Source organism: Sprattus sprattus (assembly GCF_963457725.1).
Source record: "Sprattus sprattus genome assembly, chromosome: 13".
Taxonomy (NCBI): Eukaryota; Metazoa; Chordata; class Actinopteri; order Clupeiformes; family Clupeidae; genus Sprattus; species Sprattus sprattus.
Window position 1 is genome coordinate 21,292,120 of NC_137911.1, and position 17,084 is coordinate 21,309,203.

Here is a 17,084-nt window from a genome sequence, read left to right on the forward strand (position 1 = left end):
AACATCACATTACGCAGCGAAGTGGGTGTTACGACAACCCCTTCGCAAGATTCAAAAATGTCACTGCTTCTAACTAACTAAAAATAATTCTTTTAAAAGTCCAGTTCTAAAAATGGCTCACAATTTACATTATACACTTCGCTGCCAGTGAATCTCATGGCAGGCTATTAATGTGCTAGGAGATGAGATACGACGTTATGAAACTTATTTCAAACTGATTTCCTCGCAGCAGCGAAAACTTTATCCACGCAACACTTAGATCCATCACAGCGCTGGCCACTTTCGCAGCATTAATTAAATGCGTGTTTTTGGCTTCATGCTTTATCGACCTTTATTTCATGGCTTAAACACCATCATTTTTCATAAAGCCAATGGAGTGTCAAAAGGTCATAGAGCCCCAAGGTCTCTGCTGGGTTGGAGACTCTAACATGTATGTAAATGATCGCTCCGACCGGCTTGGGCGCGCCAGCTCCACAACCTTCTTTGACACTTCAACACGTCTGAGGTGTTTTAATGGTCTTTTATGGAAGTCTCCAAGGCATGGCTCTGACTTAACATATTTATATTTGTGTTGTGTGACGAGGTGCTGGAGGTGACCTTTGGTATATGTATTTTTCCTGTCTTTTTTCTTTTTTTTTTACACTTCAGGGTGTTATTTTTGGCCGTGGAGGTGTGTGGTGGAGAGGACGGGCCCCGCTGGGTAAAGTGACCTGCTATTGATGAACAGTCAGGTGCCTTACTGGCTCCAAGGACATGGTGAGGAAAAACAGCGCTGTACTCCCATCAGATATGCTAATGGTCACATTTCCCCACCAAATCATGCATAATTAAACAATCGAAAAAGCTAACGCCAATGTGTATATACTCACTGCCATAAACAAAGTCACTTCTTTACACCAGAGGTTTGCTGGCAAAAGTACATCAAACAAATCAATGTGGTCTTGGGGCTATTTGGTATTATATAGGATTATTTCCTCTACTTCTCTACATGCTATAACTACTTATAACTCCACATAATCAAAAACTTATTACATATCAATATAGGAAACAGTCTGATGGTATAACACAGAGGATTGAGATGAAAGATGTTACCCAAAGCCTTGGACAAATATGGACAGATCTACAACATCGTAGCAATAATCTCACAAACTACCTAAAGTCTATTATATAATTATTATTATTATAAAAATGCACATGGGTCAATGTAAAATAAACATTTATATCATGCATTCTAATATTAATTTAGTGTAAAAAAATGACACCATAATTAGCCTATTGAAACACACATATTACATTCCCACTGGATTTTATACGTAACATGGTTCAGTCCCTTTTTTGCTGTGGGTGGCAGTTTGTCAGGTCTGTGTGCTGTGAATTCATCTCCAGCTGACTTCCAGTCTGTGGGCTCTTCAGCATTAGTGCATTCAAAGCCAATCCCGTCTCCCGAGCGGGGAGCGCTAGCATTGTGCTTGTGCCCCGAGGTAATTTGGATCCTCTGACACTCGCTGTAATTTCTACAAATACTCAAATTCTCATCGCAAGCATAACCTTTTTTTCCCCTCGACTTCTGCTGAGCCTCTGAGTAGCATGGCCGCATCACCAAAGGTGTCTTTATGGGAAGCAAAAAAAAAAGATGATGTAGTATATATATAAATCTCTTTTTTTTGTTGTGTGCTTGTGCTCTACTTTAGGCCTAACCCTTCCATGCTCAACTGTCAGACAACATCAGCGTTATGGCAACGGCGACATAAATAGCCGTACAAGATGCACAAAGGAAGGCCAGTGCCAGGCACCCCTATACAGCATCCTCCCAGCCTCAGCCCAATGACATATTGAAACAAACAATCACACAGTAAAGCTACAACAAAAGGAGTGTGTGATCTCTCTCATTCACACACACACACATGCATACATACTTAGCCACACACCAACAACAACATGTAACAAAGTGGCGATAGTCGGGTTGGTATGTGGATGAAGCTGGATAGGGGCAGACGATGCTTGTCCCCTCTCCTCCCTCCCTCCATCACAACCCACCCCACCCTCCCCTCCTCTGCTCTTCTCTCCTCTCCTCCACTGTCCCTCCGCACGCAGCGGTGTGGATCCGGCCTCCCTGCCTGTCTGACCGCGGCATGCCCACACTCGGAGACGCCGGTGTGGATAAGTAACACTGTCACGTCCGCTCTGTGTCAACTTTATGCTGATTGCTTTCCTCCATCGCTTGTTGGCCAGTGTAAACAAGGTCAGGAGCAGAAAGGCTTGTGAGACACACTTCTCACACCAGATTATACAAGGAAATATGGATCTCTCCTTAACACAAAAGATATAAATCCACTATATATCACACTTTTATTTAATACGCTTCATAATATGTTCACATAATTGAAGGATTTCATTGATTTAGTTATTATTGTAAAACCTTGAACATTTAGATTTGATGTATAATAATATATTACATGTATTTACATGTTAAAGGGCTTAACTAGTAAGGAGACAAAATGACGAGAACTGTGCAGCCCTGTGCAGAAAGGTTGAGGGGGCACGGTTTCCCTTTGCGTTAGGGCACAAATGCCCCGCCGCCATCAGCTGTCTCGACCTCTGATTTTTGACAAATTGGTTGTGAGGCTTTTACGACTGATGCACATATCGCAAAAATCATTTCTGCCAAGCTTCCCTCTATGACCTGCCCGTGGGACATGACAGGCTCCTCGACGCATCGCTCGATCAAACACGATCTTTCCAGGACAACGCAAATGATGACAAATTCCATCATCCCGCATTATGCGCTTTCCCACTAATCTCCCTAATTCGAGAGAATCGGGGAGGGTTTCGCCGTTTCAGCTGAGGGGCATGTTGTCTGATTGAATGATGCTGAAGCCGCAGCCCTCCTCTCGTCCCTCCATCCCTTCCTCCAGCTCCAGCTGTGACCACCTCTCGTCCTCTCCTCCTCTCCTCCTTTGCTCTCTCTCTCTCTCTCTATCTCTCTCTCTCTTTTGCCTCTGCCCTCTCTGTCCACATAGCCATTAGTTACCACTTTCTCTTTTTTAATCACCACAATGTCAGTACCTAACACTAAACCTACCTGAACTCCTGTTTTGGTCGTGAACTTGGTACACGGTGAGAAAGGAAAAAAAAAACAATGTGTGAGCTTGGGCTCTTCTTGGGGCTGCTCTGTGTGTTTGTCTGTGTGTGTGTCTGTGTGTGTCTCTGTGTGTGTGTGTGTGTGTGTGTGTGTGTGTGTTTGTGTGTGTGTGTGTGTGAGGGGAGGGGAACGGAGAGAGTCGCGCACACTTTGTCTTCCACCTGACCTCCAGTGGCACGTCAGCCTGTCACATTGGGGGAAGAGGCGGCTGGAGACGGGACGGTCCCCCTGCATCGGCCACTGGAGCAATCATTTAGCAGACAGGATTCGGCCACTTGGACATGCCAAGGTTACGCGGCCCGAGCTGCTTAAAGCAAGCAGACAACCTGCAGAAGACATCTATAAATAAAAAAGGGAAAAAAGGAGGAAGAAGAGGGGGAGAGAAGGCAAAACAGAGGAGGAAAGTCTCCTTGAACTTGCTGGTAGTTCCGTTTCCTTTCAAAAGATGGCAGTATGACTGCATGGAAGAGGCGGGAGGGAGATGGCCATTATTCTACATACAGGCAATGCTGTATTACAGGTCCTCTATTTTCTTAAAACATACAACAAGACAAAAAAAGGAGGAAAAAAGAGTATGTATTTCCTTTGACAATAGGAAAGCCATCTCGGTCAAAAAAATTGCATGTCACTGTCAGCAACTGAGTCTGAGTTCTATCTGAGTATCTGAGTTTAATTTGTGCACTTTTGTGTGCACGGCCTATGTGCTTCTCATACGCTGATCATCAAAAAGAGGAAGACACATTCATTCATTAAGGATTTAAAAAATAAAAAGTATTGTAAAAGCCTTTTTTAAATTAAATGAATCACTGTAAATATTTTTTAATTTTAAATATAATTGCTAGAGGTCTTTTGAATAAGAGCTCTTAAATGTTTTCTTTTTTCAATATTGCAAAAATAATTAATATACATATATTTTGTAAATATGATTTTACAATTTCTACTGTCAAATATGAAACTTCAACCTTTCAAAAGTCTTTTCAAAGTCATTTTTGAAAGGCTAAAATTAATTTAATTCTGCCGCACAGCAAGCATCAGCTCTGACATTCATACTAGCTGACACACACACTTACAAATACATCAGTATGAATAATAAATGGCTGTAACACTGAACACGTTGGTGTGTCGTCCGGACCACAGAATGGCTTAAAACAGGACACGGTGTATTATTCATCCGCAACACTTTTATATCTGTAGAATGTGCTAAAATGACAATGGCTAATGAAAAATGAATGACCCAGGTTAAAAGTTACTGCTCAAACGAAGCCCTCGATGAGAAATTAATGACCGCGTGAGTGCCCAAAAGTAAATGGGACATAAATGTTAATATCATTGAGCCATCAGTTTTTACTGCTATTAAAAACTAACATCTCCTTAATAAATTAAGACAAAGCTGCAATGCTCGGCCACCATTGCATGAAGACCCAATAATCATGTTTCACCAGAAGCACTTAACGTCAGGCTCAATAGAACATAGTTGTGGGAATATGGTGAGTGTAACCAGCGCTGAAAAGTACACTCCGAGTGGGCTCCTCTATGCCCGCCGAGGCCCCCTTTCTCCTACTGGCCAGTATTTCGATAGTTCCCTGCACGTCCCTCAAGGGCTGTGCTGTACACACACACTCCACCTGTCTTCACACTTCACGTTGGAGAGAGCCTAGTTAGCGAGCACATGGCCTGACTCTTCACATCTCTGTTTGTCCATCACTACACCCCGGTGAGAGCCCCCCCTTCTCTCTCATCTAGCTCACCGCTGAGTTTCTCTGCCTGGGTGGTATTAGCTCATCGCTAGTCTGCCGTGTGGCGAGTCTTTGCCTTGCCTGTGTTGTGCTGTTTAGTCCTAAGCAACGTTGTGTTGAATTATATTGTGTCGTTTTGCGCTGGGCAGTGTCGTGACTTGCTGACTTTGGTCAGTAGTGTGTGGTGTTTTGTTGTGTTGTGTTAAATTGTGTGGTAGTGCATGCCGCCACCTCTCCGCCCCCACGCCATCTTCATCATTGTAAGCAGAGAAGAAGAGTCACCTACAAATAGCATGCCTAGTTTCCATAGTAATAGAATGGTCATACATCCCCCCTCTCTGACGGTGATGAAACTGGACAGCAGTGGCCGGCTTTGCTCTCTAATCATTCCTACATTTACAATTCAGAGTATTTATGCTGTGCTCAAAAGCAGAATGGATCCCTTTTTTGTTTTGAATGTATCTCTGTACAGGCTCGGAAGGCTGTCAACATAAAATTACACGTTTTTGCTGTACATTCACAAAATCTGGGTATCTGTCACTAGTATACGGTGAAGCTAGGAAGCTGCTGCAAATATCGTGAGTGGTGACATTGGAACACTGGAGCGTCTCAGATATCAGGTTGACGCACACGGTCTACTCCCCACGCGCTTTGATGGAACGCTCCCTCCACTTTTTGCGACGCCAAGAACCTGTGGTCGCAAATAAATCTGTCAGATTCCGACAAGTGCGTGTTTGCATTTGCTTTCATTTGATTATGTGTGTTCCACCTGCGACAAAAAAAGGCTACTTGTGTTTTGAAAGGCTACTCCGAAGCAGACTCCATTATTAATTCTTCCCGGAAAAAGGAAAAAAGTCTGAATGGAGACAATGCAATAAACTGTCAAGCTGCCAGAAGGATGAATTCAGTAAGGGTAAAAAAAAGACACCCCACAAAACACACACCAATCCCCCTAGGTGAGGGCTCAGCCTTGAGGTGTGTGATGGCCGCTGCACTGATACACACAGCCACACGTGGTTCGGGATATGTAGAAAGTCTGCGGCGTGAGTGAATGTGGTCGGGTGTGGAGGATGTGGTATGGTGTTTGGGGTGTGTGTAATTGACTTGTGTGAATTGTGTGTATTTGTGAGGTGTGTGAGGACATGAGTGCCTGTGTGTGTGTGTGTGTGTGTGTGTGTGTGTGTGTGTGTGTGTGTGTGTGTGTGTGTGTGTGTGTGTGTGTGTGTGTGTGTGTGTGTGTGTGTGTGTGTGTGTGTGTGGGGGGGGGGTGTGGGGGGGTGTGGGGGGGTGTGGGTGTCCCTGTCTGCCTTCCTGTGGCTTGTTGACATGAAGCTAGGCAGTCAGGCACCAATAATACATGAAGAGCTGTTCAGAGGCAATTAGGATCAGTTGTCAGGGCCTGGGCCCATTAATGAAGGGAAAGGAGAGGAGAGGAGAGGGCGGCGGGCGCTGGGGCACACGGCAGCAGCGGCGGTGGCGGGGCGCGGGAGGGGCGATGTGCTCTGACAGATCCAGTCCTTTCCTGTGTCCTCGGCCGGTACAAGCTACTACCAGCCCTAACGATGTCGTGTGGCAGGCAGATAATCCGCCTCACACGGGCTATGATTCGAGAAAATGACTGCTGCCACGACGGGTCAGCCTCGGCAGGGTCACAGCGGGGAGTCCAGGGTGTGTGTGTGTGTGTGTGTGTGTGTGTATGGTTGTGTGGGTGGATAGGAGGGGGTGGCTGGGGAGGCATGGGGGGAAGGGTGGTGAAATAATTACCCCCCATCCTCCTTCACCTTGTTCCCATGCTTTCCATGCTTGGAAGAAAGAGAGAAGGCAAGGTGAGAAAAAAAAGAAAAAGTCCCCGCGTGGGCTTAGGGGTGCCCTTGCTCCCTCACGCTGGCGCCCCGCCCTTCGCTGCATCTCGCCCTTCGCTGTCTCCGACACGGAAGAAGCCGGCCGCTGCTACGGCAACCGTCCACATGTGTCAGTGCGCATATCCATCTGTGCATGTGGGAGTGGGTGGTCTCCCAAGCCGTAGAAAGACAGAGACAAAGAGAGATAGAATGAGAGAGTGAGAGAAAAAGAGAGAGGCACGTTTCTAAAACGAGAGTGAGAGAAAGAAAGAAAGAAAGAAAGAGAGACAGATCTGGAAGGGAGGAGGGATTCTGTTATTACACCTCCACGTTTGCATGTGGGAGGCTCTGTTGGTGCGTTGGTGTAATTGGCCCTGGTCGCGCAGGTCCCCTCCTGTGAGACCCTCCGTGAAAGCACTGGGCTCCTGCTCGTGCTGCCACCCCCCCTGCTCTGGACGGTGAGTCAGGCAGAGGCTGAGTGACAGGGAGCTGGACTCACTCTGATGGGGCTCTGATCATGTGGCTCCAGCTAAACCACAGTCACACCACGCCAACCTCCGCTACCCGCTAACCCTCTGCCCACCCCCACCACCATGCAGCCAGCTCACCATGCCAACCAATGTCACCCGGCATCAAACACGCGGGCAGGTAGCGGGTGAGTCACCGCCGACCACCTCCCTGACCTGGCCGATGGACACAGCGGTCCAGGTAGGTGGAGGGCGATGTGGGTAAACCGGTGTGTGTTGTGTTGCCGTGGCCCTCGAGGGAGAGGGGTTGGTGGGGGGCGGTTTTCCCATCTGCTAGGCTCAGGTGGAGGGCAGGAGTGGGGGCGGTGAACGAGGGCGAAAGGCTGGATGGGATCGGCTGTGAAGAGCTAAGAGGTATGTCTGCTGGGTTCAAGTGCACCCGGTTGACCCTGAGAAACTTTGGAGACAGGATCAGTGTATGTGTATGAGTAAGGCGTGCGTGACGCGAGGCTCATCTCGAAGAATGTGTTCTGACATGACATGCCAATGACTAGGGCCAAAAGCAGAGAAATGTTCCAGTCTTGGTCTTGTGTTTTTACAAAGTAATGCTTTTCATTCAGAAGGTGGCGAATACTAGTTGCATGGAACAAAAATCAAAACAGGCAAACAACAAGGTTTTTCCTTGACGCAAAACTCAAAACTGCTCCAGCCGTGAATCGCCCAAACAAATCTTCTTTTCCCTTCCATCCAATTCCTTCACAACTATTCTGTCTCCTGGATGAGTGTAAAGAGATCATTTAGCTGCTTTTATTAGTGCTGATAGCATCCACGCTATTGTTTCGGCTGGGATGGCTGGCGGGTCTTCACGCTGTTATTGGCACATTACTTCACGCATGCTCTCCTCCTTTATCAACTGCGTTTGAAGTAATGTTAATAGACTAGAAAATTGAGACATTTATGAAGTATGGGCTGTGTTTATGAAAAAATCCATAAAATATGACAGGGGGGGTGAGGTGAGATAAAAGGCAGGTTTTAATAGATAATGGCGAGGCGTGAGTGTCGGGGGCCGCTGAGGATACTCCTCAGAGATCTCTCAGTTTTTATAGGATTAATTCTGTTGTATTAAAAATGAAGTTAAATGTCCTAATTAATCTGTACACTTGGCATAACCCACCCTCCATCCCTCCCAACACACACATGCATACACACACACACACTTGAATAAGACCCCATGGCCCTGGGAAGCTTCACAAGTCTTGCTTTTCAGCTAATTAACTTCCGTGGGTAATTGAGGTGGATGAGGCTTCCGTCGGTAGTTTGTTTATTTTTGAAGGGTGGGGGGGATAAAGCAAAAACATCATGCTTCAGCCCAGTGATGCGTTCCGACTGGAGACGAATAATACATCTTCAAATACCAGCTCTGCTCATCCTAATTGCCGGATTTTGTCTAATATCTTCCTTTTTCTGACAAGAAACGATGCGCTATTTATCAAAAGCAACTTAACGAAACACTTTTTTTTTTTATCACAGCCTAAACCTCAGTGGAAAACCTCAGAGGAGCCCTCAGTTCAAATCCTACATGAAGCCTCACGAGGGACACAAAGCCCCACACAGATTACAGTTCTGTATACAATCAACTACCAAACAGGCTAATGCTGTTCACTTAAGATGGAACCGGTACAATGTTTCACCATTTAGAAATGGATGAACTTCACTCCTGAGCTCACTGACAAAGAGGTCAGGCCAAGGCTGCCTCTTTGTTTCAATGTGTTAACCCCCCACCCCCACACACCCCTACAAAAGATTATTTAAATTCTTTTGCCCCCCTCACCGACGCAGACCACCGCTTCTTTTGACAATAATTGTCGATGTCACATTCACTTCCCCAACCGCTCAGTAGCACCACTTTGCCAATTCACAAAATCCAATGCAAATCCAATTCTGTGCCCACACGAGGATTTCTACAAAACAGACCGCCGCTCCCAATGGACAAAGAGTGAGAGGGTCTATTCCCTAACCTAGGAACGCCGCTAGTGTGCCTTCCCAACAGCACACCCCCAGATTTTAATCTGTAAATAGAATTTGGGAACAAACGTCCTCGGGGTATTGTATTTATCTTAATCTGAAAGGGGAGATGCTGTACAATCCTGGCGCCAGTGGGGCTTCGGCACAAAAGGTGATTTTCTGTCTCGGAATTATGTAATTATAGAATCATTTGAATTCCTTTCCTGCTCGTTGGCAGGGAACGTCAGGAATGGCTAGCATTAAATCACAAAGGTGTGAGGCAATAAGCAATTTGGACCCCACGCTGTTAACTACAACTTTGGCTAATGAAGGGTCAATTCTAGCCATCTGCTTATGCCCAAGCTTAATCGTCTGTTATGAAAATAGATTGATTTTTTTTCATGAAAAGCAGAGGACTTTTCAGTCCTTTTCTCCCTCCTTTTTCTAATGGCATCCCAATAATATTCAAAGCGTCATAGTACTTTTGAAGAAAATTATGGCTTTGTCTTAAATGGAAGAACAGTCTCTTAGAATAGCTCAACATGCAGTCTTTTATAGCCTTACATTCTACCTGTAAGCATAACTGTTTCCTAGTAAATTATAGCAAATACACTTTCCTCACATTATCACTGATATCCTCAAACGACAGTGCTAGTCCAGTCTGCAGTCTTTGGGAAGTCCAAACAAGGGAATAACCACAATAAGAATAAACAAATGCCCCATTTGCTATATCAGGGATATTATGCAAAACATGACCCCAAACCAGAAACTAATCAAGGGGAAATCCGATAACAAAAAGGCATAAACACAACACAAATTGAATTATCTTTTCCGTGCCTCATGCTTGATTTCACCTAAACGATCCCAAAACATATTGAAAGCCTAGAGCGATAATCAGCGAACGCTTTAAAGGTTAACTAATTCTGTAAATCACACTGGATCGGAGTCTGTCATGGAGCCAAACAACATCAGCAGCCCCACAGCAATTAGTCTAAAGGGTGTTCAGAAAAACATCTCCAGCCAGCGGCCATACAAAACCACCCCTTACAACTCTCTGTCTGTCCTAACGTGGCCAACTGAGGCAGGGCACTGCCTTGTGCTAGACAGGACACCATCTGATGCGACACTAAACGACAGTCAGAGAGACAGACGTGGTGGGCTATCGCACGTTATCGTACACATAAATGTTAACGCAGGTTAGTAAATGTCAAATGATACGATTCTCATGAATTGAAGTCATTCAAAAGGCTGAACAATAGCAGCCACACAATTGACAACTGTGTCAGGGACATAATTGAGATGCCCCCCAAAAAGAGGCATTTCGAGCTTAGCTATTCCCTGGGCCTGTTAATGGGATTTCACAATTAATCACTAATTATTTCACCAGGAGGGTGGGCGTGAGGGCGGGTGCAAGAGCTTTTTTTGAGAGAGCGATTCCCTCAGTCACTACCACAGAGCTGCAGTAAAAGAGAGGCCTGTCGGCACGACCCAGCAGCCCCATCCGCTTCAGATTCTCATTAAGGATGAATCGTGTGTGTGAGTGTATGTGTGTGTGTGTGTGTGTGTGTGGGGTGTGTGTGTGGGGGGGGGGGGGGGGGGGGGGGGACCACACACGTCTGCATGAGCACAGCATGGGGCTAATTGTATCAATATGTGAAGCCATCTCCGGAATTAGGGTGCTGTTAATGTACATGCTCCAGTGTGATGAGTAGGAGATGGGAATGAAATGGTGGACAGATCTGTGTGTGTGTGTGTGTGTGTGTGTGTGTGTGTGTGTGTGTGTGTGTGTGTGAGTGAGTGTGAGTGAGTGTGTGTTTGTGCTTCGCCGTCTGTTCCTAGTCACAGATTTACCACATTCAGCACAAGATTCATATTTATGGTGTGAGACTACGGAGCTTGAAATGCACTCACTCACGAGGGCCAAACAATTCTGTTTTTGTCAGACAAAACACGCACAAATATTTAGGCCCCTCTGCCAAGGCCGAACCACAGCGGTGCCAAGCGTACGCTTTCCCTGGGTTTCCAATTTCAAACACGTCGGGGATGTTTGCGGCAAAGGTGTGATCCAGGGTCTCGCATGTGAGAGATGTACCTCAACTGTGAATTTTTGAGCATGTTTTGGGCCAATCAATGCTGTCGACAGACCTGGCTGGAGTGAAGGGTGGGGGCCGATCTGGATGTCTACCTGACCACCCGTGCATGCTTTTCATGCTTGCGTGCAAAAAAAAACTAAACACCTGGAGGAGGCTTCATGGAAAGGCTGGCGGGGAGGAGATGAGCTGGCTACACTGTTGACAATAAAACCTGACAAGTGTAATCCCGTTACAGAGCCGGGTAAACAACGGCCTCAGCCAGCCGTGCAACCGCATTTGCAGCGCTCATGCCTTCCTTTGGAGTCACATTAGCTGTTTGCTTATTTTGAACGCTGGCTCTGCAATTACATCAAAAGAGCACCAGATTTTAGCGATTGGCAAACAAACAAACACACACTCTCTCACACACATACACACACACTTGCACACACACACGTGGCGCAACAGTGACAGCTGCATGGGCTGTGGAGCTGGGGCTGGAATAAACCCTCTAGCCTTCTGTGTCATTACCCCAAACTAGATTTGTGCGTAAGTACAGCCTCTGCTAATAAAAGTGTAATACTTCGTTTCAAAGGCGTGAGGAAAGAAATATCTTAAAATACTGTCACTAACAAAAGCACATTTCTTTACTGCTTTTTTCTTCTTCTTTTCCATTTAGCCAAACTTACGACACCACTTGATTTTATTTTTAGGGGTCCAGTAATGTTTTGTCTTACCCTGACGGCCTGGCTGTAGGGGCCGATGTTGGCGGGGGCCCAGTGGGAAAGGCTCTGGACGTGCATGGCCTCCCTGGTCTGGAAGCAGCCCTCTGAGGGAGCCTGAGCCCAGGCGTGGAGCAGGCAGTCCATCTGCAGGAGGAGTCCCGCAGGCAGAGGGGCCTCCACACACACCCTGGCAAGAGAGGAGAGAGGGGGACAGTGTGACAGAGGGCAGGATCTTGGTCAGCAAATGACCTGTTGTTACAGAGGATACATTACTGAGATCAACATAGTTATGTTTTACATCAGATTTAGTTGGAATATCCACTGTATGCTGTGGTAGTCAATGGGACTAAATATTGGTGATTACATTACCCCTTGAGTCACAAGGCCTGGCAGTAAAGGTCAGCTAAACTAGTTCTGAGGTATGAATGCTGGTCAATGCAGCATAGAGTGTGTGAATGCTGCTGCAGAGAGTGTGTGAATGCTGGTCACTGCTGAAGAGAGTGTGTGAATGCTGGTCACTGCTGAAGAGAGTGTGTGAATGCTGCTGCAGAGAGTGTGTGAATGCTGCTGAAGAAAGTGTGTGAATGCTGCTGCAGAGAGTGTGTGAATGCTGGTCACTGCTGAAGAGAGTGTGTGAATGCTGGTCACTGCTGAAGAGAGTGTGTGAATGCTGCTGAAGAGAGTGTGTGAATGCTGCTGCAGAGTGTGTGTGAATGCTGCTGCAGAGAGTGTGTGAATGCTGGTCACTGCTGCAGAGAGTGTGTGAATGCTGGTCACTGCTGAAGAGAGTGTGTGAATGCTGCTGAAGAGAGTGTGAATGCTGCTGCAGAGAGTGTGTGAATGCTGGTCACTGCTGAAGAGAGTGTGTGAATGCTGGTCACTGCGGCAGAGAGTGTGTGAATGCTGGTCACTGCTGAAGAGAGTGTGTGAATGCTGCTGAAGAGAGTGTGAATGCTGCTGCAGAGAGTGTGTGAATGCTGGTCACTGCTGCAGAGAGTGTGTGAATGCTGCTGTAGAGAGTGTGTGAATGCTGCTGCAGAGAGTGTGTGAATGCTGGTCACTGCTGCAGAGAGTGTGTGAATGCTGCTGCAGAGAGTGTGTGAATGCTGGTCACTGCTGCAGAGAGTGTGTGAATGCTGCTGTAGAGAGTGTGTGAATGCTGGTCACTGCTGCAGAGAGTGTGTGAATGCTGGTCACTGCTGAAGAGAGTGTGTGAGTGCTGGTCACTGCTGCAGAGAGTGTGTGAATGCTGCTGCAGAGAGTGTGTGAATGCTGCTGAAGAGAGTGTGTGAATGCTGGTCACTGCTGCAGAGAGTGTGTGAATGCTGGTCACTGCTGAAGAGAGTGTGTGAGTGCTGGTCACTGCTGCAGAGAGTGTGTGAATGCTGGTCACTGCTGACGAGAGTGTGTGAATGCTGCTGAAGAGAGTGTGTGAATGCTGGTCACTGCGGCAGAGAGTGTGTGAATGCTGCTGCAGAGAGTGTGTGAATGCTGGTCACTGCTGCAGAGAGTGTGTGAATGCTGCTGTAGAGAGTGTGTGAATGCTGCTGCAGAGAGTGTGTGAATGCTGGTCACTGCTGCAGAGAGTGTGTGAATGCTGCTGTAGAGAGTGTGTGAATGCTGCTGCAGAGAGTGTGTGAATGCTGGTCACTGCTGCAGAGAGTGTGTGAATGCTGCTGCAGAGAGTGTGTGAATGCTGGTCACTGCTGCAGAGAGTGTGTGAATGCTGCTGTAGAGAGTGTGTGAATGCTGGTCACTGCTGCAGAGAGTGTGTGAATGCTGGTCACTGCTGAAGAGAGTGTGTGAGTGCTGGTCACTGCTGCAGAGAGTGTGTGAATGCTGGTCACTGCTGACGAGAGTGTGTGAATGCTGCTTCAGAGAGTGTGTGAATGCTGGTCACTGCTGCAGAGAGTGTGTGAATGCTGGTCACTGCTGCAGAGAGTGTGTGAATGCTGGTCACTGCTGCAGAGAGTGTGTGAATGCTGGTCACTGCTGAAGAGAGTGTGTGAGTGCTGGTCACTGCTGCAGAGAGTGTGTGAATGCTGGTCACTGCTGACGAGAGTGTGTGAATGCTGCTGAAGAGAGTGTGTGAATGCTGGTCACTGCGGCAGAGAGTGTGTGAATGCTGCTGCAGAGAGTGTGTGAATGCTGGTCACTGCTGCAGAGAGTGTGTGAATGCTGCTGTAGAGAGTGTGTGAATGCTGCTGCAGAGAGTGTGTGAATGCTGGTCACTGCTGCAGAGAGTGTGTGAATGCTGCTGTAGAGAGTGTGTGAATGCTGCTGCAGAGAGTGTGTGAATGCTGGTCACTGCTGCAGAGAGTGTGTGAATGCTGCTGCAGAGAGTGTGTGAATGCTGGTCACTGCTGCAGAGAGTGTGTGAATGCTGCTGTAGAGAGTGTGTGAATGCTGGTCACTGCTGCAGAGAGTGTGTGAATGCTGGTCACTGCTGAAGAGAGTGTGTGAGTGCTGGTCACTGCTGCAGAGAGTGTGTGAATGCTGGTCACTGCTGACGAGAGTGTGTGAATGCTGCTTCAGAGAGTGTGTGAATGCTGGTCACTGCTGCAGAGAGTGTGTGAATGCTGGTCACTGCTGCAGAGAGTGTGTGAATGCTGGTCACTGCTGCAGAGAGTGTGTGAATGCTGGTCACTGCTGCAGAGAGTGTGTGAATGCTGCTGCAGAGAGTGTGTGAATGCTGATCACTGCTGCAGAGAGTGTGTGAATGCTGATCACTGCTGCAGAGAGTGTGTCCACACATACGGGGGGGTGGGAGGGGGCAGTACCTGGCAGGAGGACTGGAGCCGAAGTGAGACACGTAGATGGCATTCAGCTGCTTGAAGTCAGCCATGTCTCTGACGTAGAGGTGCACCAGAACAATGTCCTTCATCTCCCATTCTCCCTTCTGCAGCTCAGCTGTAACAAATACACACAAACACACACACACACATGAAAGTGTGCATGGACACAAACACAGAGAGAGAGAGAGAGAGCGAGAGAGAGAGAGAGAGAGAGAGAGAGAGAGAGAGAGAGCGCGTGTGTGTGACCTGAGGTTATGTCTCTCACAGCTTTTTCATTTTGTGAGTGTTAATATTTACACACACAGACACTCTCTTTTCCTCAAAAGGCCCATTTGTGCTCGCCTGACTATAAGTTTGCGCAAGCTAACGATTTCTGGAACGCCTGATGCTTTGTGACCTGATCTATGGCACATCACAGCTGTTTGAAAGTACAGGTCTTCAGGCGAGGCCCGTCTGCCCATAATATTTTCATAAAGCATCAAGTTTGTTGTTTTTTTCTCTCGCTCTCTCTCTTTCTCTCTCCTCTACAGTGGAACAGAAACAGCGTTTCAGCGCACTTCACACAGTTGGCTCACACAAAGAGGCTGTTCATAAAATATTAACTTGTTTAATATTGTCTCAGAGCGGCAAAGGCTGTTTCGGCGAAGACGATAAACATTAAAGATGCTTTTCATCTTTCGCCCCCTACTTCTTAAGCAAAAGGAGAGAGAAAGAGACACGCTTGTTCAAGCTGCCTCTTTAAAGTTTCTGCAGGCATAAAAGGCAAAGCACACAGTATTCAAAAGAGAAAAGAGAGAGAGAGAGAGAGAGAGAGAGAGAGAGAGAGACACTAAGAAGGGACGACAGAGAGAGGAAGAAAGAAGGAATGCATATATGTTATGAACCCTCAGTTTCGTTCCCCCGCTTAATTTGAAGCGCCTGTCCCATGCCCTGTTATGTGATGGACAAGGCAGAGTGTGTGTGTGTTTTGCAGGGGGTCTGATGGGCCTGCCTCTTGCCTCCAAGCTCCCATGACTGAATAAAGAGCATCCATCCTCTCGCATCATCCCTGCCCCACCTCTTCAAGTGCGTTTTTCCAACACAAGAAGAAAAAAGTGTATGGGAACAAAGGAACAAAGGCAGTGTGTGTCTGTGGGGGGGGGGGGGGGGATGCAAACAGGCTGCTCCTCTTAATGGCCAACCTTCAATGAGAAGTGACGCCAAAGTGGACAAGAGAGGCAACTTTCTTTCATTGACTTCACTTAAACTGGTATGAATGGCCTTGCACTTCTTTCCCTTTTTTTTCTTTTCTTCCCTCTGCTTTTTGGATTCTTGTCATCCCCTCTGGTCAAACCAAAACGCACTGCTGATCTTGGGTGAGGTGAGATGCAAACCTCAGCCAACACGGATTATTGACTCTGGGCTGCACCAAGCCACACAGCAGCACAACATTGCAGAGTTTATTGCAATTTTTTTTTACTTGCACGTACACAGGCTGCTGCTTAAACGCTTTTTTTTTTGTTCTGTTTAGTTTCAGGGAGGTGGGGGTGCCTAGTGAGCTCTGATCGCTGCTCTGGTACCTTGCAGCATGGTGAAAGCCCACTCGGTCTGGGTTTGGATTCCACCGCTCTCCTCCTCCTCCTTCTCCTCCTCCTCCTCCTCCTCCTGTTCTTTGCGGCGCGCGCCAGAGATGCCAGTTATCCACTGGTAGCCCGCCTTGCTGCGGGGAGAGCGGGCGGGCGTGGGCTCTAGAGAAAGAGAGAGAACACACAATACAGACACAGGGAATTAGAACACTGTGTGGTGTGAGTCTTTGTGTGCCAGGGTGGCATAGACTGGGGGGGGGGGGGGGGGTGGCGGGAGTGGGGAAGCAAATTCAATTGACTGCAGTTGATTAGAGGGAATAGAATAAAGATTCAAAGCCTCATGGAAATTCATGGGAGATTTTCAATTTGTGACCTCAATCATGATTAATTAAGAGGATTTAATTCCTTAATTAGCCCGATATCAGCTGGTGTCATTAATTCTAATGGGCATCATCAATAAAAGACAAATCATGTGAGAGAGATGGTGGCATGTAATATCATACTAACGCACAGATAGACCACCATAGACCGATAACCACACACATGTTCACACACCACACACACACACACACACATCTCACCGTGACCTCGCTGACAACTAAGGTCGGCGTTTGATGTAAATTCTTCCTGGATGGCTTCAGTTTTACCAGCATATTCCGCCTCCTCAGTCATCTTGTCAATGGCGCTCTGGCAAGGACAAGTACCGAGGGGCAAAGGACTCTCTGTGGGGCCCTGAA

At 47.2% G+C, this 17,084-nt stretch overlaps 1 protein-coding gene across 1 annotated transcript in view; it reads right to left on the reverse strand.

The window, feature by feature from the left end:
* Window positions 1-17,084, reverse strand: part of dph6 (diphthamine biosynthesis 6) — a 58,842-nt gene that overhangs the window by 14,312 nt on the left and 27,446 nt on the right. The window contains exons 9-12 of the mRNA XM_080850359.1: window positions 16,929-17,079; window positions 16,342-16,509; window positions 14,768-14,897; window positions 12,000-12,174 (exon numbers count right to left, since the gene is read on the reverse strand). Coding sequence (XP_080706485.1) covers window positions 12,000-12,174; window positions 14,768-14,897; window positions 16,342-16,509; window positions 16,929-17,079 — 624 coding nt within the window. The remainder of the gene's footprint in view (window positions 1-11,999; window positions 12,175-14,767; window positions 14,898-16,341; window positions 16,510-16,928; window positions 17,080-17,084) is intronic.